Source organism: Rhincodon typus, chromosome 24 (assembly GCF_021869965.1).
Source record: "Rhincodon typus isolate 14 chromosome 24, sRhiTyp1.1, whole genome shotgun sequence".
In the NCBI taxonomy this organism is placed as follows: Eukaryota; Metazoa; Chordata; class Chondrichthyes; order Orectolobiformes; family Rhincodontidae; genus Rhincodon; species Rhincodon typus.
In genome coordinates this window covers 7568188-7590626 of record NC_063355.1, presented here as the reverse complement: position 1 = coordinate 7590626, position 22439 = coordinate 7568188, and the positions used below count along the sequence as shown (strand labels likewise).

Genomic DNA, 22439 nt, shown 5'->3' with positions numbered 1-22439 from the left:
TTAAATAAACTCAATGGCCTGGCCTCCACAACCTTCTGTGGCAGTGAATTCCATAGATTCACCACTCTCTGGCTAAAGAAGTTTCTCCTTGTGTCTGTTCTAAAAGGTCTTCCCTTTACTTTAAGGCTGTGCCTTCGGGTCCTAGTCTCTCCTACCAATGGAAACATCTTCCCAACATCCACTCTGTCCAGCCCATTCAGTATTCTGTAAGTTTCAAGTAGGTACTCACTCATCCTTCTAAACTCCATCGAATATAGAACCAGAATCCTCAAATGTTCCTCATATGTTAATTTTTTCATTCCTGGGACCATTCTCGTGAACCTCGTCTGAACCTACTCCAGGGCCAGTACATCTTTCCTGTGACATAAGGCCCAAAACTGCGCACAATACTCCAAATGCGGCATGGCTGGAGCCTTATAGAGCCTCAGAAGTACATCACTGATTTTATATTCAAATCCTGTCAAAATAAATGCCAAATTTGCATTTCCCTTCTTAACTACTGACTCAATCTGCAAGTTTATCTCGAGAGAATCCTGGACTAGAACTCATAAGTCTCTTTGCACCTCAGACTTCTGAATTTTCTCCTCATTTAGAAAATAGTCCAAAACTGTATTCTTCTTACCAAAGTGCATGACCTCACACTTTCCCACGTTGTACTCTATATGCCACTTCTTTGCCCACTCTCCTAACCTGTCCAAATCCTTGTGCAGCTTCTCTGCATCCTCAATACTACCTGTTCATCTACCTATCTTTGTATCGTCTGCAAACTTAGCCAGAATTCCCTCAGTTCCTTGATCTAGATCATTAATGTACAAAGTGAAAAGTTGTGGTCCCAACACTGACCCTTGTGGAACACCACTTGTCACCAGCTGCCATCCTGAGAAAGACCCTTTTAACCCCACCCTCTGCTTTCTGCCAGACAGCCAATCTTCTATCCATGCTAGTACCTTGCCTCTAACACCATGGGCCCTTATCTTACTCAGCAGCCTCCTGTGCAGCATGTTGTCAAAGGCCTTCTTGAAGTCCAGGTAGATAACATCTATTGGCTCTCCTTGGTCTAACCTGCTTGTTATTTCCTCAAAGAATTCTAAGAGATTTGTCAGAAATGACCTCCTCTTGATGAAGCCATGCTGACGTTACCCTATTTTACCATTCACTTCCAAGTATTCAGAAATCTCATCCTTCGCAATGGACTCTAAAATCTTACCCACGACCGAGGTTAGGCTAATAGGCCTGTAATTTTCAGGCTTTTTCCTTACTCCCTTTTAAAACAGAGGTGTCACATTAGCGATTTTCCAGGCCTCTGGGACCCTCCCTGACTCTAGTGATTCCTGAAAGATCATCACTAACGGCTCCACTATCTCTTCAGCTATCTCTGCAAGAACTCTGCGGTGTAGTCTATCTGGTCCATAATTTATCCACCTTTAGGCCATTCCATTTTCCTAATACCTTCTCCTTGGTGATGGACACCATACTCAGCTCTGGCCCCTGATTCTCTAGAATTTTTGGGATATTACTCGTAAATTCTACTGTGAAAACTGATGCAAAGTCATTACTCAGTTCCTCAGCCATTTCCTTGTTCCCCACTACCATGTCTCCAGCGTCATTTTCCAGCGGTCCAATGTCCACTTTTGCCTCTCTTTTGCCCTTTATATACCTAAAGAAACTCTTAAAGTCCTCCTTGATATTACTGGCTAGCTTACCCTCACATTTAATCTTCTCCCTCTTTATTTATTTTCTTGTTGTCCTCTGTTGGTCTTTGTAATCTTCCCAATCCATGGTTTCCCACTGCCCTTCGCCACATTATATGCTTTCACTCTTGTTTTAGTGTGATCCCCGACATCCCTAGTCAGCTATGGTTACCTCATCGTCCCAGTACCATGCTTCTTTTTCCTAGGAATGAGTTTAGAGGAGGTGCTATTCTTAGAATAGGAATTTTGCATATTTGTTTCAACAATTGAATGTGGTGCTGTATTTACTTTGCAGTTCATCATAGCTATGATCACCCTACATAAGAACTGGTACATTTGACGCATTCCTCATTTTCTGCACTGCCTTCAATTTTTAAATGTCACTACTTCCTGCACCTTAAATATATCTCTAAGACTAATTCATGGAACCTCTTGGTAAAGGCTCAATATCATTGTCTGAACTCTTCCCATAACAAGCAACTCATTAAGACTTCTCGAGACTTCAGCATCTTGGCAACTCACTTACTTGCCATGGCAGAATAAAACTGATTGATTCTCTGTCTTCTATCTATCTATCTATCTATCCGTACATATCATTCTAAAAGGACAGTGCTCAATCTCCTCTACCTCTCGCTATCTACAAATTCAATGTAAACTCACAATTGATCATTCAGTTCAGACTCCATGGGAACTCAAAAGCTGTTAAACAAATTTACCATCCTCAGCTTCTTCACTCTGTGGTAATTTTCACAATTCAATTATTCAAAACTCGCTCGTTTAATCTATTTATTTGTTTTGCGTTATTCCATCATTTATGCGCTGTATTGACTGTGTTGTCCTGTTTCTCTTTAAAATGGCTGACATACGCTCTATGCAAATGTAAATCGATGCAGTTTGCAGAATCCAGTTATTGGCTTGCTGTGGATACAGATTTGCATGCATGTTCAATATTCAGTAGGTTGCTGGGGCTGACACTTCTTAAGGTGAGATTTAAAAGAGTCCAGAAACACATTGTGTCAGGAATTATTTACCTCCTGATTTTCACAAGAACCTTCACCATGACTGAATGGGTTCGAGCACTCGCGGCTCTGCTGTTCTGTCTCCACAGTAAGTACGGGCATTCATTCGCACGATCGCTTCTGTTTACATTGTTCTCTTTGTGTCTTAGTTAAGCGGGGGGAACTACAAACAATATTCAAAGCTGCAAAATGTAACTTGTCAATATCTTCACTATTTCACCAGGTGCAAATGGGGATCCTGTTCTGACTCAGCCAGGTTCCATCTCAACATCCCCGGGGAATACTGTGAAGATTACCTGTACCATGTCCGGAGGCAGCATCGGTAGCTACTACACGAGCTGGTACTGGCAGAAACCCAGGAGTGCCCCGGTCTTTGTTTGGCACGAAAGCATAGGTACAGCTTCGGGAATTCCAGATCGATTTACCGGGTCCGTGGACTCGTCGAGTAACAAGATGCATTTAACTATCACAAACGTGCAATCGGAGGACGCAGCCGATTTTTATTGCGCTGTAGGAGGTAGCGGAATATCGACGTTCGGGAAAGGAACCAAGCTGAACCTGGGCAGTAAGTAAAATAATATGCACTATTACTGCGGAAGTCTCAAAAATAGTTGAAAATCATTGGTTAGGTAGATTGCACTAGATAAAATCTGGCTTATTGTTCCTAAGTATATTTACAGTGAACTAGTGAATCTGCATTATATGATATGGAAAGATGGGTCAGGCAGAAATGCGAGATAACAAGGTGTAGATCCTTCTTCTTCAGAAGAAGGGTCTAGGCCCGAAACGTCAGCCTTCCTGCTCCTCTGATGCTGCTTCGCCTGCTGTGTTCATCCAGCTCTACACCTTGTTATCTCAGATTCTCCAGCATCTGCAGTTCCTAATACCTCTCAGGCAGAAATGCGGCTATTTTGAAGTGGATGATCTGGGCTGTAAACAGGAAGTAGGTCTAATCGTTTCCCAGGTCATAACAGTATGGCTTTAGTTCGGTCCAAGTGCGGCTGTTATCGGGTAGTGGTGGTGTCCCTAATGCTAGGTTAGAAGGCTCCATTTGATTCAGAGATATCTTACAAGATAATTACATCGTTTGATTAAAAATACCTAAAACGCTTTCGGAGAAAGTCAAGGTGAAGAAACTTTACCATCACTTTCCACATTCTGATGGAATGCGGCCATTTTCAGAGATCGGGCAGCCGCCGGCCCGGGGAGATAAACTTAATTTCATTTGGAGTGGGATGGAAGGACAGGACGTGATGTTTATTTACCCAGGAAGGGTTCTCACTGCAGTGCCTTATTTCTAAGAATGGAGCGAGCAGAACCAAGGTAGTCTTTAAAAGAGAAAGAAGGGGGAGAAGCTCCTGCTTCTGAGTACTAGAATTCTTTGGCCGCTGGGTTTTTCAGACTGACAAAACCCTGGATTCCGATAGCCCCGTTCCTCTGGCTAAAACGTGCAGTTAAATACTTCATTCCATTTCGATCTTGGGAGATTGAACCCCCAATCTTGGTTAAGGATAGATAGTGGGGCAACTTGCTGCAATTCAGCCTCGCCTCCAAACCCAGTGAAAGAACCTCAATCTGATATTTCGCGTTACTGAGTCGGAAAAGCCTTTCGAACATATTGTATATTCGTTCAATTGCATTTTCCCGCTGTTTCTGTGATCAGCGTAGGAACAGTAAAAGTATATATTCGTTGTTGCTATTTCATCTTCTGTTTTCGGCAACATTACGTGAAATGCACCAAGTTGTGATAGGAAACAGAAAATATTCTGTCATATTTTCAACTGTTTCCTAAAAATAAAGGCGCCAAATTTTAAAACCGCCACGGTAAATTAGTTCGCGGCAAAACACTTACTTGGACAATTATATAAAATGAAGGCAAGCCCTGCTCCGTGTATGGGAGATTTCAGATATTCCACACATATATTGTCATAATGTTCAAATAACCTCCAGCTGTTGCAAGGAGATTATACTTTTAGCTGTTTGTGATACTTGTTAGACTACACAGAAAATCACTCACCCAATTCAACTGTCAAGTTCCCAGACGGAACTTTAACAAGGGCAGAAGTTGGTTAAACTGACAAGGGGCTGATCTGGGATGGCCAAGGCGCTCCAGAAGAGCTGGCCCCAACATCACAATGTCACGAAAAATATGAAGCAGGTCAATCTCTACTTTTAGACATGAACAAAGTAGTGACATTTTCACATTTTCTTCACTGCTTTTCATTGCGTTATCAAATGTACCGAGTGATTAGCGCTGTCAACTGAAGCGTGTAAAATTTGAGGCCGAGGCAGGGGACTCTGACAGTTCGGTGTCAACACATTCAATCGCACTGGGCGATAGTTCATGCTCACTATCGTCGGAACGTTTCTTACTTTACTATAGAAATACGGAAACGAACTTGCGCCGACTAAGACTTAAGGACATCTGAGCGCGGTGATTAAATGCGTCTTTTTTTGAGGAACTTGTTTCGCATTTAGCAAGGCTCCGCGCAGATATAGTTGGTTCCCAAACAAAGGCTATTTATAGGTAAAATCCAAAAGAGTTGCCATACTGTAAATCAGAAACAAAAGCAGAAGTTGCTGGAAAAGCTCAGCAGGTTTGGTACCATTTGTGAAGAGAAATCCGGGCAGGGCCACCGGACTCGAAAGGTTAACTCTTCACAGATTTTGCCAGACCTGCTGATCTTTTCCAGCAACTTCTGCTTTTGTGGCTATTTATAGGTGGCGGTTTTCTGTGTAGTAAGAAAGTGTGACACTGTGATCCCAATAATGTTCACAAACAGCGTATTTTGTTGACGCAAGAACAGTCTTTCGAAGGTTTGCACATTAAATTACAAGGAAGCGAGGATTGGAAACTATGTGGAAAATCTCTTGGAAGCGAGAAAAGCAGCAAAATGGGCTGTACAGAAATGCAACTTTAAACGTTTTAAATGTTGCAGCTGTTTCTTTTTTCGGTCAGCGTTAGTTTATTCCGAATTCTAGTTTGTTGCATCTTACTGTTATTTGAATAGGGTCATAGAATCATAACAGCAATAGATAATGCAGCACGGAAACAGACTCTTCGGACCAACTAGTCCATGCTGAATATAATCCCAAACTAAACTAGTCCCATCTGCCTGCTCCTGGCCCATGTGCCTCCAAACCTTTCCTAGTCATGTATCAATCCAAATGTCTTTTAAATGTTGTAGTTGTACCCACATCCACCACTTCTTCAGGAAGTTCATTCCACACGCGAACCACACTCTGTGAAAAAAGATTGCCTGTTATGTCTTTTTTAAGTCTCTCTCCTCTCACCTTAAAAATGTGCCCCGCAGTCTTGAAATACCCCGTCTCCGGGAAAAGACAACTGTCATCAACTCTATCTATGCCTCTTATTATTTTATAAACTTCTATCAGCCTGTACACTCTTTCTTTAAAACTCAAACCTTGCATATTGGCAACATCCTGGTAAATCTCTTCTGAAACCTCTCCAGTCTGATAATATCCTTCCTATAACGGGACCACCAGAACTGGACACAGTATTCCAAAAGAGGTCTCACCTCTGTTTATTAATACCTCTAGCTATTTACTGCCCTTGTATTTTATTTTGTTTCAATTTCCTCACCAGAATATTCATGCGTGCCTTGGCATTTAGAAAGTGAGAATATCATCTCATGTTAGCTATTTAGCACCGTCAGCCGCAATTGTTGCACTGTTGAACGCAATGAGGATCCGGTCCACTAAATTCCTCATGGTTTTGCAGAATGATGTGAAATTTTCAAATATTTAAAAATCCTGAAGCACTGATTCCGCCATATATATATTAATGATTGGTTCCTCTTCGACTTATTCCTATTTTTCAGACCCACGAGCGCCTTCACTTTCCCTCCTTCCACCTTCACCGGTTCAAATCACGGAAAAGAACAAGGCGACCCTGGTGTGTTTGGTGAGCGGTTTTAACCCGGGCGCTGTGGAGATTCAGTGGACGGTAGACGGAAATGTCAGAGGGAACGGAGTTGAGACCAGTCGGATCCAGCAGGAAACGGACAACACGTTCAGTGTGAGCAGTTATTTGACCCTGTCAGCCTCAGAGTGGAATTCACACGAGCTTTACTCCTGTGGGGTTAAACACGAGACTCTAACAAACCCACTTCAAAAAAGCATCACGAAATCTAGTTGTGTTTGATTCAAATATCTTATGTATTTTTTATGCTAGCGGCAAGTTTTGTGTAAAATCAAACAAGCTCGGTATAGTAGACAAGTTCAAATCATAACAGGTTACAATTTCTCTGTGCATATTTTACAGTGTGTTCACCCTGAACTGGTCAAAGAATCAACATGCACGTGCTCGCAGTATAATAAAAATGACTATTGCTTATCTCAAACGTTGTAATAATTTTCTATTCACTCACATATTCATTCCTCAATAGCTAGCTAATTATGGCGACTCCTTAATTTTAATGTTTGCAACATTCTGCACATTTTGTGATGTCATTTTCATCAGTCGGAAAAATGGGATTCCTTTCAACATATTTTCAAAGATAGAGAAAAATGGTATTTTTTTGGTGTAGCGGTAGTCTCCCTCCATCTGGTTTCAAGTTCGCCCTGCTCCAGAGGTGTGTAATAGCACCTTTGAACATCTGAAAATATCCGCTCAAAGGTAGACCTAAGGGAGGTGGTTGTGTAGCGGTCACGTCTTGGATTAGAAATACTGACTAAATGATCTAGAAATATGGATTCAAATCCTATCTTGGCAGATTGAGGAAATTTAAATTCAATCATAAAAGAATCAGTGATTCGTAAAGGTGCTTCTGGACTGCAGTAATTGAGTCAGTTCCTTTGAGCCCTCAAGCCTGGCTTCAAGTCTCACCAGCCTCTGAAAATATGGTATATGTCTGATCAGGTGGTGGAAAATCCTTACTTCCAAGATTGACGTAAGGGCTCTTGTGGTGCAGTGGCAGATCCTCCAACTCTGAATAGATAACATATCTCAAAGATAGTTTTGGATGAATCTGGTCCTTATGGAGTAGGGCGGAAACCTTTACCCTTTGTCCATGCCTCGTACTTAGAGTCAGTGCTTCTAAAGTATTGGGTTCTACAAATTTAAGTTAAATATTGCAACTGCCTATGCTCTGGAATTCAGGGGGACCATTGTCAGTGCAGTTTCTGATACTGCAAACTTCTTTCTTTCAAAATTATCTGATAACTTTAATTGATAGGTTTTGCCTATTTCGAAGCGGCAGATTTCAGTCGCAAGTCAATTGGTCATAACGACCGATTCTGTAAAAATTTAATGTGATATGGTTTAGATTAAAGTCGTGATTTTACATAAAAATAGCAGCTTCACACTCACCGTGAACCAAGTATAGAATGTTTCCCATTCACTGTCGTTGTTCAGTCTGAAACAGGACGAAACCAGATAGATTGTTGCATCTGGAAACAGCAGTTATTTTAGGTCAGAACGAATGCAACCAAAATGCTGTTTGATTTCTGGCGGGGTGAGGTGGAAACGATCTTGATTGGGAGGGATATGTTTCAGTTATAGAGCATTGTGTTTTGTCTTGAGATGAGCATACATTTCTTCCCTAGTCTTTAAAAACCTGTACTTTATGTAGCTTCGTTAATTATCATCCAAGCACAAATAGATGTATTTTCGAACGGACGAATATGGGATTCGTGCAGGAAAGTGGCGCTGAGTTACAACATCAGGACCTTATTGAATTGCGAAACATACTCGGGGGCCAAATTACAATATTGTATTCTTGGGGTCCAAATCTTGATTTCAATTACTGCCATTGAGAGCGAAGTGAAAGAAATCTCCCACTTCTACCAGCAGCTTTGCTGCGGAGCTAACCTAATCGAACCATAAAGATCATTCCCAAAATACAGATGGAGTGGAGCAAGAGAACACTGGCTAAAATGAACTCTATGTATAAATGGTAAAGCAGGCACATCAATGTGAAGCAAAAAAGAAAAAAAAATGCACGCGTATTTAAAGTGGGAATTACAACAATCGGAAGAGGGCTGCCTTTTAGGGGTGACTTACGTCAACTCCAAGAAGTTTCTACTTTCGAGAGACAAACTGACAGCAACTTCCGCATTTGCCAATATATGAGACAGAAAGTAAGACTTATTATTGCTTCATGCTGTCAAGAATAATGTAGCCTAATTTGGACTATGTTAAGAGAGAGACCCGATTTCTTAAAAATAAGATCAAAATAATAAAATGCTATGCAGCTGTCAAAGTTTAATTTCTTTTCTAACACGACAATTGCAGCCATCATGTGTTTTCCTAATCATTTTAATAATACAGCAGCACCAAAATGATGAATATATAGGAGTACACAACGATAACCTCACAATGGTCTTATGTCATTGTTGCAGTTATTTGCAGAAGTTATTCTTCTCACCGCGTCCAGAGATCCACGCTCAGTGCCATGCGTTATCATAAGCACAATCTCCAACTCTCTGTCAAGCAGCACTGCTTCGCACAATCTCAGAGCTGTCCTTCCTTTCAGTTTTACTTCATTCTCTGGCTCGTTTGACATTCCATGAAGAAAAGTTTTCTCTTTTTAGGCATTAAAGAGAGCGAATTGCAGCATCTCGAGGTGGCCAAGCCCCTCTGGAATCTTCTTCCTCTGCCATTTCCCCTGTCTCCATCTTTTCACCTCATCCCATATTTTGTGGGTTATTTACTATCTCTTCGGATATTCTGTTCCCTGATGCTGAACGTTCTGTACTCTGCAATGGACTTAGCTTTATCCCTCTGCACACTCGCATCAATGAATTTCAGGCACGATGTTACGTTGAACCCCCTTGCCTCGATCTCCATGACCATTTCACTGGACAAGTGTCCATCGCCATTCAATCATTCCTTCACCGGCCTCCAACACTCTCCCTCCACCTGGAAACCACCCTGTTGTATGTTACCTGGCTCAATCTTTTCATTGAGAGCTGTTGACATGATGTCAATCGCCTTGATTTCTCTGCACCCCCACACCACCTCCCCATCACCTCTTCGAATTTATCTCCCTCTGAATGGACTACTCTCTGTACTCTCAGATTCAACCCTGACTTTGTAAATAAGACTATGCCAAGTGCGGTGCCATTGCTGTCTGGTGTAATGACCGCTACATTTTGGAGACTGATTGCCTACTCTTGTATGTCTCCTCCTATCACCCCTGGACCATGATCCCACCATCAAGCATTAGGTTACTATAACCACAACGGTCACTAATCTCATCTTTCTGCGGGTCCCACACATAATCCCGGCCCCCCAACAGCCTCCAAGCTCACAGTTCCCAATCCCAGACAGGCCACATCTAACATCTTTCCAAAAATCGCAAACAGAACTGTCTGCGTAGTCCCATTGCTTCTGCCTTTCTCCCCGTTGGATGTATTTCTTCCTACCTTGATGTGACTTTTCTCCCCTTCTCTTGTACATTCCCATATACCTCCATTGCATCAGTTTCAAAATTTCCAGTTTGCGGGCACCAGCCACGTCCTCTTCAAAATGCTCTTGCAATCCCTGTACACATGCTTTCCCCCATCAGGAGAGTCTGACTGTTCTCTGCTTCTTCCTGGAAAGAAGGCATGAACAATTGTCATCTATCACCATTCTCCTCCACGTGGTCAAGCGCATCTTTTCTTTGAACAGCTTCTCCTTTAACTCATCTACTTTCCTTTAGATCAAAGGTGTGGCCACACCTACCCACACGGATCTTTGTGGGAAATGTGGAATATTGCTTATTTGGATCTTACTCAATTTTTTTTGAGTACATCAATGAGATCTTCAGAACTGCTTTTGTCTTTGAAAAAGAAATTACCAATTTCACTTCCAAATTTCACTCTGTTCTTGTCTTCAACTTCTCCATCTTTGATTCCTGTGCTCCATTCCTCGGTATCTCTGTTCATATTTCTGGAAATGGGTCGGTTACCACTTTCAACCCACCGAATTCATATCTGCACTACACAATCACTCCATGCTTCCTGTAATTACCCTATTCCACTCTCCCAGTTTCTCTGTCTCTACTGCTTCTATTGTGATGATGCCACGTTTTGCAAGAGTGCCTCTGTAGTTTACATTATTTCCTTCAACTGACAATTGGCTACAACCATGGCTGACAGGATAATTAGCCATGTCCATCAGATTCCACTTCTGCCTTGACCCTTTCTCTTCCTACTTACAAAACTGATAGTATCCTTCTGGTCTACACTTCCAATGGTTCCAGCACCTGCATCCAAACGATTCGAAGCTGACATTTCAGCCACGTCCAATGGGGTTCCACCGTCAGGCACATATCTCCTTTCTTTTGTCAGTACTTTGGTCAGATATTTCCTACAGGACACCGTGCTCCACTCCTCCTCCACTCTTAATAACTTCTCCCATCCCCATGGAAATATCCCATGCAACTGCAAAAGGTGAACAGTTGGGCATTTACTTCTCCCTCCTGACCGTCCAGGGCTTATGACATACCTTCCAGATGAAGCAATGGTTTACCTGCACTTCACTCATTTTAGTTTACTGTACTCACTACACGTCATGTGGTCTCCTCTACACTGGGGATATGAAACACAGAGTGGATGACTGCTTTGTGGATTGCTCCCCTCTCCCCTCATCAGCATATAATCCAACTTTTCCGAGCTGCTATGACTTCTGAAGAAGGGTCACAGGACTCGAATAAAATCATCTGCTTTCTCTCTGCAGATGCGATTGAACTGTCGAGATTTTCCTGAAATTTAAGTTATTGTTTTGAACCCTCAGCATCTGCAGTTCTTTGTTATATTACAGAAGTCATGTTGAATTAGAGGACATAGCAGAAAACACTGGCTCAGTGGTTAGCACTGCTGCCTCACAGGGCCAGGAACCCAGGTTCGATTCCACCCTCAGGTGACCATCTGTGGGGAGTTTTCACATTCTCCCCCTGTCTGCGTGGGTTTCCTTTGGGTGCTCTGGTTTCCTCAGGGTCAAGAGATGTGCAGGCTAGATGCATTGGCCATGCTAAATTGCCTGTAGATTTCAGGGATATGTAGATTAGGTGGGTTATAGGGGGATGGATCTGGGTGGGATGCTCTGAAGATCGGTGTGGACTTGTTGGGCCAAAAGGCCTGTTTCCACATTGTAGGGGTTCTATGAAATCACCATTCTATGTGTATTCCAAAGCATCTTTCAAGGATTCATTTGAATATTACGTCTCATACAAGAAAACTTTGAATATTGAAGCCACTGAAACCATTATCAAGCTCGCTTCACCTCTGCCTCCTTTACTCAATTTTCCACCAGCAAACAGGTTTGATCTGCAATGGAACCAGTCTTCTGACCATATGTCCTGTGCCTCCAGACCCCAACTCAATAAAAAGTCACCAAGCTTGCAACTGCTTGCTGCTCACCTCCCTTCCCTTAGCTCACTTGTCCAAATGCTTCTCTGCATCTGCGCGTGACAGGTACAACCTCAGTCGACTACTCTTTGAGTATCTATCCCTCATGGCAAGCATGAAGCAGGAATATTTATGTCACATTAGGTTGCTGAACTACATATGTACATTAGTGACTTCCTGGGAACTGTGCACACACGTGAAAGAGCTTTCTGTGGTGGCCACCGATTGAATATACATCCATCCATACCTCAGTTTCATGACAGACATAGACTTGTCATTTGTGGTTGCAATAGCCACATGCGTTCAGTTGATCAATACCTCACCTGGAGGAGTTCAGCGAGGACCCTGAAACCCATGACTCATTTAGATTGATTGTACAGATTAGTGTGCAAATATAGATTGTTCTTTGTTCTCTTGAACAGGACATTTATCAACAACGTGTTGCATCTCTGCACCAGATTGCCAGATCCCAGATTTCATCACATGGATCATAGAAATTGTGAAGAGGCATAGACGTTCTGTGTCACGTGGACCATCAGTGTCACTGAGGAGTGTTAACAGTTATTCCCCATGGGGCTTAGTTTGCCCTGCAATACGGTACACAAATCATTGATGGCTTTTCTGGTGAGGCCTAATATTCAGAAACTTGGTTCTTGGATATTTGACTCAGCTTTGAAGTTTCCCCTTTCTGGAGACTAACAACTTGATCACTCTCTGTGCCCTTTTCCGTGTAATTTCACACCAAGGAACATCGCCCTGTTGGGTCTGATGTGATTGACCTCCTGAGGCAATTACTTCGACTTTATCCTCTCTCTGCTGTTTCTCCTCTTTGCCGGAGGCCTAACCTCGGTTAAATGAGGCACATGACAAGTGATCTATCTCAGTTCCTGGTGTTTCTTATACAAGCTAGGATGAGTTATCTTACTATCTGGGTATTGCTTCAGCTCAAGTGCCAATTTTAGAAAAGAACAATGGTAGCACTGCTTTGTAAGTGCTGGCACATCTTTCCCCACCTTCTAACTTTGTTTCCAGTATCTGCTTTGTCCAGGTCTGAGTGGAAAGCTACGCTGATCTCATGAAGTGTGCCAGTTAGAACTGGGCCTGAACTTTCCTTGCTTTGCTTTTCCTTTGGTTTGGGAGGCCACGAGACTCTGTAGATCCTTTGTAAATCAAGGAGGTTCAAACCTGCTTCACCATTAAAGCCAGGGCATTGAGTTATGGTTACTGAAAACGTACACGTGTTGTGTTTTCTGATGATGTTGCACAGGGGAACACTTGGATGAGAAATAGTATGGTTACAAGGATTCGTGTGTTGATAAGGCAGAATGGTATTATTCATGTCTGCTCTGTTGCTTTCTGTTAGTACAACATCGCAGAATTCAGTTTAATAACCTGCTCACCATGTTCGAATGTTTCACTCTTTCTGTGGGCATTCTTCACTTGTTGCATTTCGTTGTCTTTTAGAGGCATTTAATTCAGAAAAAGTCCATTTTTAATTCGTCCAACGTAGCTCCATGCATTGGATCTTCCCATATTCGATTCTAATATCTGTACCGCTTTGCGCCCTGGGACATTTGCAGCCATTTTTAGTCAACCCGTTCAGACACGTACTGACAGTTATGGAGTTCTGAATTGGGTCTTCTCGTCCAGAGGTAGGGACGGTGCCACTGCCGTGCGACAGCTCAAATTCACAGTTAATTTATCCATTATTATAATCTAACTTGATGCAATGTTGCATGTTCTACATTCTGTACACACTTTACAGGGGACAAGGATTATGATCCTAGAGTTTGCAATGGATAGTATATGAGTTTTCAGTGGTCTGTACCATTACCTATTAGCTGAATTGATCAGTTGAGTGAAATGTCTTGCACGTTTTAAATGTCTGACAAATCTTGATGTTAAATAAGATTAAACTTACATGATTTACACTTTAAAGAGTCACTGTGTAAAAGTCGCAAAACATCTCGGAAGAAGTGCAATTATCTACATTCTTACCAACAAATTTAAAATGAAAGTGTAAATTCCAAAACGAAAAGATCCCGGTGCAGCCTGCGTATAAAAAGTTGTTTTGTTCTGTACATAGCACTTCTCTTTAAACTCCACCTTCAACCTCCTTCAAGATGATGGTAAAGTAGGGCTTCTGAACTGGAGTTCATCTGCTCTGACCTCTTTTCTCTTTTTTCGTTTTTCCTAGTTTTTAATTTCTCTATTTCCCTTCAATTCCAAATTCTGATAGCATTAGCGACAGTTAGAGGCCTGCGCAGACATTGATTGGACCCAGCGCTCTCCTCGAACAGTCCCAGTGTGGAGTGAGCCCAGTACAGACTTCAAACGGGCCCAACGTGGACCTCGAGTGAGCCCAGTGCAGACTTCTCCACAAGACCAGTGTGGAGAAGAGTGGGCCCAACGCGGAGGCGAGGTTGATCAGCATGGAGGAGAATGGACCTTTACTTTCCCGGCTGAGCACTGAACCTGCATTGGAGTCAGTGGCTGCTACAGGTAGAAGCAATATCAGTGGTGTAAGCCTAGCAGTAAAAAATAGTGCCTGAGGATCAGCGAGTTTGTCATTGGTTGGGTCCGGAGTAGGTGGGGGCATCATGTTGACATCGAGACAGGCCCTGCAGCATGAGATGCGGCTCTGATGTTGGTGGATTTGGCACAGGCGGCGAGGCAGTGTTGTATGTGATTTGGCCCAGTGTAGAAACATGGCATGTGAGGATACAGTGGTTTGTATGTCGGGTCGAATTTAACACGTTTATTGACAGAGTTCCGGCTACAATGCCCGGCCTCCATGAATTCCCTGGCACGTCTCTGTTTGGCTTGCGCTATTATTGATGTGTTGTCCCAATCAAATTCGTGTCCTTCTTTGCCCGTGTGTATTGAGACCAGCGAGAACTAGTCCTGTCTCTTGGAGGTTAGTTGGTGCTCTTATATCCTTATTGCCAGTTTTCTTCCACAGTCCGCCTTTACCTCCGTGATAGACTACAGCAAGAAGACACAACACAGCTTGACACACTAGTCACCCTAACGTACACCAGGAAAATGCCAGAAATGACCACGAGACTACTCAGGCCCCTAGGTATCAGGGTAGCCCACAAACCAACAACTACCCTGCGACAGCTACTGACAAACGTAAAGGACCCCATACCCACAAACAATAAAACTGATGTAATGTACAAAATACCATGCAAGGACTGTGAGAAACTTTACATGGGCCAAACTGGAAGAAAACTGGCAATAAGGATGCACGAACACCAACTAGTCACCAAGAGACGTGACCAATTCTCACTGGTCTCAATACACGCGGATAAAGAAGGACACACATTCGACTGGGTCTGCACATCCATAATAGCACGAGCCAAACAGAGACATGCCAGGGAATTCTTGGAGGCCTGGCATTCCAACCGAAACTCCGTCAACTAACACATTGAAATGGACCCGATATACAAACCACTGAAAAGCAGAACCGGAAGTAATAGCAACTACCCCAGCCAACCGAGGTATATAAATAACAAGTGGGACCGAACGCCAACGCTTCACCGGAGGTGCACTGCCGATGTTACCTAGCAGGGTGACGAAACGTCTGCAATCAAACACACTGGCTCAGCGAGCAAATCTGCAAACTCATCCACAAGTCGAGCTACAAATCTCAAAACCTTTATACTTCAAGATTGTTTGGATCCGGTGTCGACAGCGGAGAGGTTGTAGAGGAGAAATGGCAATGCATGCATCATTGATAGTGATGAGCTAACTTGGGACTGATGTGCTCTCGCGTTCAGCTTTAACTTTCTATTTTTATCTTATTCTTCAATTATTCAAAAATGCACTAGAACATGGAGACATTGGGAAAAACTTTTCACCGTATTTTACCGTTTTTTTAAATCACTGTAACATGCATATGATAATAAAAACATTCATTCATTCAGTCATTCAACCTTTCAGGGTGGCTACTATTTTCGACAAGCTTCATCTTCATGGAGGGAGAGGAGACGCTCATCCCGAGTGGTTCTGTCTCCTTAGTGTCATTTTGTTTTTGGCCCCGATCTTGGTGAGGTGTCAAGATGCCTTCTCAGTACCTGCATCCTTCCCCTCAACTGGCCCTAATGCCCCAAGAAATCGTAGCCATCCATTCTGCACTGTACCTCAAACCACAAATTGATTTTTTTATCTTGCCGGTTTCCACTCTGACTGGCTTGTGACACTGAGAACTAATCTGCGATTACCTTTTCTAAAGTTCTCCTCTTCACATTCAAAATCTGAAAGTCTGACTGTTGGACATTAATATCTGGTCTCTTAATATCATTGAATAGTGATATACGTTACAGTACCCGCCTCATTACCTCCTGCCAATAGAAAATTCCACACCCTCTCTATGAGAATCTGTTCCCACAGAAGCAACAATCTTTACAGGATTCACTCCCTGAAGCACTGACATCAAGAATCGTGATGGTGGTGTCTGGGACATGGTACGTAAGGTACCATGAGAAGATACCATGCGAATGACGAGCATAGAATAACTTGCTAGACCCTTTTAGAAAGCAGTTAAGAGTCCTGATTGAATCTCAAGTCACATGAAGGTGAATGTAAGAACAGCAGATTGCCTTTCCTAAAGTACGTGAGTGAACTATACTGGCTGTTCCTGATAGTCGGCAGCGAAGTCTAGTGAAGCCACGAGGCTATCACTGGTCTTCATTAATTGTCATGGAAATAATTTAGCCAATGCCTTCAATTCAAAGCGTAGTTTTCAATTAGTCTCCGCGTTTAGTGGTATATCCACTCCTCAACATCAATTTCGCTTCCAAAATCAAAGGGTCCAAGGGACTCGCTTAAGCTGCTCTATTGACGTTTAATTGTGATTTTCCGACTTAATTTGCACTTACTATGTTGGAATATTATGTTAAAAGTCTTGTTGTAACGAATTCAAGTTGTCCTTTCTTTACAAAAGTCATTGAAACGGTTTTATTTCTGCATTCCCAGCTGAGAATGAAGGGCCTTTATAATTTTGTGCATTCGTTTTCAGATTCACCAGTTCCACCTGTCTTTCTGTCTCCTTCCAACTAAATTGCGGTGATTCTGGTCAGTTTTGGTGAATTGGTTTCATCTGGGGCACTCTGCAGATTGAACGGACTGCAGTTTGCAATGCTGCAGGAAATGACACTGTGACCAGTCGGATTCAAAAAGAGACTGTCAACATCTTCAGTGTGAGCAATTTCTGAATCTGTCAGTCACGAAGTGGACATCAAGCGAACTTTACTGCTGTGACACAAGTTTCTTGCTCTTTTCTTATCTCCCCTCACGCCGTCTTTGAGCTCATCTGCTCCATGAGACCTACCTTCAGTTCTCTTGATTATGTTCCCACTAAACGACTCTGCTCTCTGCATTGCCGTCAAGGTGAGCGGACATGCCAAACAATTCTCCTCAGAAGTTGTCCCTCTTTCCTTTAAATCTATTCCTCTCAGGACAAAAACAAACTATTCTGGTGGGCGACCGTCCCATTTCCAGCCTCCATTTCTTTGTGAAATCTCATGAATGTATTGCTGTATTTAACAACACTTTATCTTTACGGCTTCGCGGCAAAATATAACTGGTATGAGAGTGGCTGAATGAGCTGTTGCACCAGGTAATCGGGGTACGTGAGGACCAATGAATTGCATAAGCCACACGGCCCGTGTGGTCACAGAAATCTCTGTAAACGATTTACGTCAAAGTCCATTTCCAGACCCCACCTAATTAGAATATAATTTAGTTTCATAATTCACTTAAACCAGCCGATAATTACAGAATTTAGCTCCACCCATTTCTCCTCTACAGTTTCACATTTGCAATCAGTGAGACTACTTTAAGTTGTTCCCCATAGCTTTCGTTCTGTACATTTCATATACACTTCAGTTTAATGTGGTTTAAAGTTAACTGAAGGCAGATATTGTTCAACATTAGAATTATAACACATATAGAAGCCTTCAGCCGAAAACTGTCGAAGTAAATTTGGTATACTATTTTTACAATTCCAGCTTTGCCAATACAGAGGAAGGACTGTCACTGCTCGCTGCCACCAATGCGATGAATTATGGGAATTGTTATCATAACCGCTTATATTAAGCAGTTCCCTCTTGTAATTGCTTCGTTACATTTTACAAGAGAATCTTGTATCAGGAATGAGCCACAGGTTGAAAACTGAATTAACTCGCTAAATACACACATATAAACGAAATTATGACCATGCATATAGAACATGGCAAACATATATTCCAGAAGTAGCTTGTTCTCCTGGTTATAATGGATATAGTTATATACACAGTATGTGCTGGCGGACCCATCCATTCCATTATACACACTGCAAGTTGAGTTCTCATCCTTTCTTGATAAAGTGTTGCTGTTTCTGGTTGCCTCTGTGCTCAAAGGCCTAAATAATCCAACAGCATTTGAAATACTTGGAATGGTGTGAACTAAAGTTCGTCTGAAGTGATCTCTAAACACAATTCATTGTTTGCTCTGGGTGCTAATTTAAATCGTCCACAATAAAACCTCTGCAAATCATAGAAATACACAGCCCAGGAAATGGCTATGCTGATCGAAACCAATGTAACTTTTCAGGTCGATCCCCTTTCATCATTATTTTGGAATGATCCACATTAAGACAGTGTTCACTGCTCGGACACTTCAATCGTCTTCAATGATGAGAAACGTGGGATCATTACGGTTCAAAAATACAGCAAAATCTCCAAAGACCCAGCTCTAAAGTCATCCAACACATCTTGAGTTTCTGCATAATGGAATTTCCAAATTCCGCCTCTACACAGCGATAATAATGTGACATTCATCACATTAACTCCTTACACTCTTAAACTTTTGACTCCATCACTGTCGGGTCAGTTGAATACATCAATGCATGTCTCAATAATGCTACCAAGAAACTATCTATATTCCACGTTTTCATCAGATACAGTGTTCGCGCATGCGAGATATTGAAAATTAACAGGCTGTGGAGACAAAGATAACGGCGCAAGTGGTGTCTATATCTGACTTCCAGAAGATGTCCAAACCAATGGTTTGCTAGATGCGTTATATAAAGTACGCAGTAGAGAAACATATCATTTTGTTCAGCTAATTTCAATCAACCTGCCACGACGTAAACGACTGCAGATGGGACTTGAACCCTAACCTTCCCTTCAGAGGTAAGGACACTACTCCTGCGCCACAACAGTGCAGCACAAGCTGAAAAATAATTAAGTGATTAAGGTAACTTCTGACCTGTTTCATGATGGTAGGAAGTGCCTAATCTTGTTTACATTATTTAGCATTATTAACAAGCTAATGCTACTGCCCTACGCATGACAGAAATTGCCCTGGGTTAGCATTGCAGATGAGCACACTGTACAGAAACTACACGGGTTGATAATGCAAACTTTTTCACAGTCTTCGAACTGTTGCTTCATCAAATATGCTGTCCCAATCATACCCCTGAATTAGCCAATATTTGTGGAATTTAGATAAATGAAATGAACTTATGTCTTTTTCCTCCCTTATTTGTGCTTGTAGCCAACCAATATTCATTGTCACTCTTTGGTGTATTTACATACATTAATTGCAAGGCTGTTTTGGATTTCTCCCGTTGCTTCTTCATCTACCCACTTTCTAATGTAATATGCTTCGTTCTCTACTGTCATGCAAAGTTCATGTATATTTATACAACCTTCGATTCTTTTTATGTGGATTGCTTCACTCCTCCATCTTGCTTGCCCACACCTCAATGTCGCCGCCCTCACCTAATTTTTTTTAAAATCCTTCCTAAACAGACTCATGAACTTGTGGAGAACAAATTGGTCCCAAACTGGTTGACGTGAATCTGATGATTCTGAGTAAATGCCTCTTCCTAAGAAGTGGCCCAAGAAATTGAAACCAGCAATTCTGCACTTTTCCTCAAATCACACATTGACCCTTTCTATCATGCCAATTTCCAATCTAACTGACTTATGACAGAGCGTAATCCAGAGATTGCCTCTTCCAAAGTCCTACTTTTCATTTTCATAGCTCCTGAATATCTGACCGTCTGACCGAAACATCTGGGATCTTTACGACATTGGTGATGATTTACATCACAGCCCCTGGTCCTTCTCCCAGTAGAATATTCCATACCCACCCTATGAGAATCTGTTCCTAGAGAATCATATAGGGTGGTGACAGGCTTGGTGGGGAAGTTTGGCAAATTAAAAGCTATGCACCACCTACCTCACAAGTCATTTCTTGTATGACCCCAAGAAAAAATCCACCAGAACCCAAGAATTTATCAGCCTGCAGCTCCAACGGTTTACTCAGTACCATTTCTCTGTTGATTGTGGTTTCCCTCAGTCTCATTTTGCCATCCCGTTCTTGAGTTAGAACCAGTTCTGGGATGTTACTCGTATACTCCACAGTGAAGACTGATGCTGTTTTAGTTTTCCATTCATCTGTGATTATGTGCACATTCTTAATTCTCACTGCCATTTTCTATAGGACCAAAACACACTTGGTTAACTGTTTTTGTTTAAATATGTATCAAAGCTTTTGGTTTTTTAATAATTCTGACAAACTTTCTCTCAAACTCTATTTTTTTCCCACTTTATTAACTTTCCAGTCATTCTTTTATTTTTTAAAATATGGTATCAAATCTTCTGAACTACCAACTGTGTTAGCACCTATGTTTTTTTTAAAAGTTTGATACTACCTTTAACCTTTCAAATTAACCATGGATGCTGAGTTTGTCGCTTAAAATTTTGCTTATTCATTGCTATGTACCAATTCTGTGCATTCTGAAAAGAGTGCTTGAAAGGTCAGTCATTACATTTCCATTGACATATCCATTAACTTAATTTGCTAATTCACTTTAGATGGCTCTGTTTGCATGCCTTCAATTATCAATCTAAGTTAATAATGATCATGAAACAGTTGACAATTGGCAATGCCCATATTCTATGAACGAATCAAACAGGTTCTGCTTAATTAAATTTTAAGAAATTGTCTTGGACCCTCTTTTTTTCTTCCTCAGACTGAATATAAAATGCAATAATGCCATGCTCACTGCTACCTTGCGACGTCTTTCCTGTGAGATCGTCAACTGGTCATATCTCATTGCATATTATCCTGGATGGTGTCAAGCTTCTTGAGTGTCTTTGGAGCTGGACTGATCCACTTAAGTGAGACGTATACATCACACTCCTCATTTGTGATTTGTGGATGATGAAAAAGCTTTGGAGAATCAGGGAATCAGTTTTTGCTGTAGTATTCCTAGCTTATGACCTGCTGTTGTAGCAAATGTGTTTATGTGGCGAGTCCATTTGAGTCTTTGGTCAATGGTAATCTCAAACATGTTGATAATGGGGATACAGTGATGGTAACACGATTGAGTGTCAAGGGACAGCGGTTAGATTGCCTTTTATTAGTGATGGTCATTGGCTGGTGTTTATGTGGCGTGAGTGTGACATGCTACTTGTCAACCCAAGCCTGGATATTGAGCAGATCTTGTTGCATTTGAACAAACAGCGTCAGTGTCTGAGGAGTCACGAATGATGCTGAACATTGTGCAATTATCAGCAAACATTCCACTTCTGACACCATGATGGAGGGAAGGTTGTTGATGAAGCAGGTGAAGATGATTGCGCCCTAGTCACTATCCTGAGGACTTCCTGCAGAGATGTCCTGGAGCTGAGATGACTGACTTCCAACAACCATCTTTTTATGTGCCAGACATGATTCTAACCAGCAAGAGCTTTCTCTCGATACCCATTGATTCTAGTTTTGCTAGTGCTCTTTGATGCCATGCTTGGTTGAATGTGGCCTTAATGTCAAGGGCTGTCATTCTCACCTCACCTCTGGAAGTCATTTCTTTCGTCCATATTTGAGCCAAGGCTGCAATGAGGTTAGAAGCAGCGTGGACCTGCTTTAAGCCAAACTAAGTATCATGGAGCAGGTTACTGCTGAGCAAGTGCTGCTCGATAGCATCATTGATGACAACTTCCATCATTTTAATGATGATCTAGAGTAGACTCTTAGGGCAGTAATTTGTCGGGTTGGATTTGTCTTTCATTTTATGTATAGGACACACCTGGGCAATTGTCCACGTTATTGGGTAGAAACCAGTGTTGTAGCTGTACTGAAAGAGCTTGGTTAAATGTGTATCATGTTCTCAAACACAGGTGTGCAGTAATACAGCCAGAACGTTGTCAGCGCCAATAACCTTTGTAGTATCCAGTGCAACCAACCGTTTCCTGATATCATGTGGAGTGAATCCAATAGGCTGAAGCCTGATCTGTGATGCTGGGACCACCGGAGGATGTCATGATGAATTATTTACTTGGCACTTCTGCCTGAAGTTTGCTGTGATTTTTTTTGC

At 42.0% G+C, this 22439-nt stretch overlaps 1 protein-coding gene across 1 annotated transcript in view; it reads left to right on the top strand.

Moving 5' to 3' along the window:
- The first annotated feature begins 2697 nt into the window (after positions 1-2697).
- LOC109927699 (immunoglobulin gamma-1 heavy chain-like) overlaps positions 2698-22439 on the top strand; it is a 56551-nt gene continuing 36809 nt past the window's right edge. The window contains 3 exon segments of the mRNA XM_048611696.1: positions 2698-2798; positions 2934-3275; positions 6553-6869. Coding sequence (XP_048467653.1) covers positions 2750-2798; positions 2934-3275; positions 6553-6869 — 708 coding nt within the window. The 5' untranslated portion in view covers positions 2698-2749.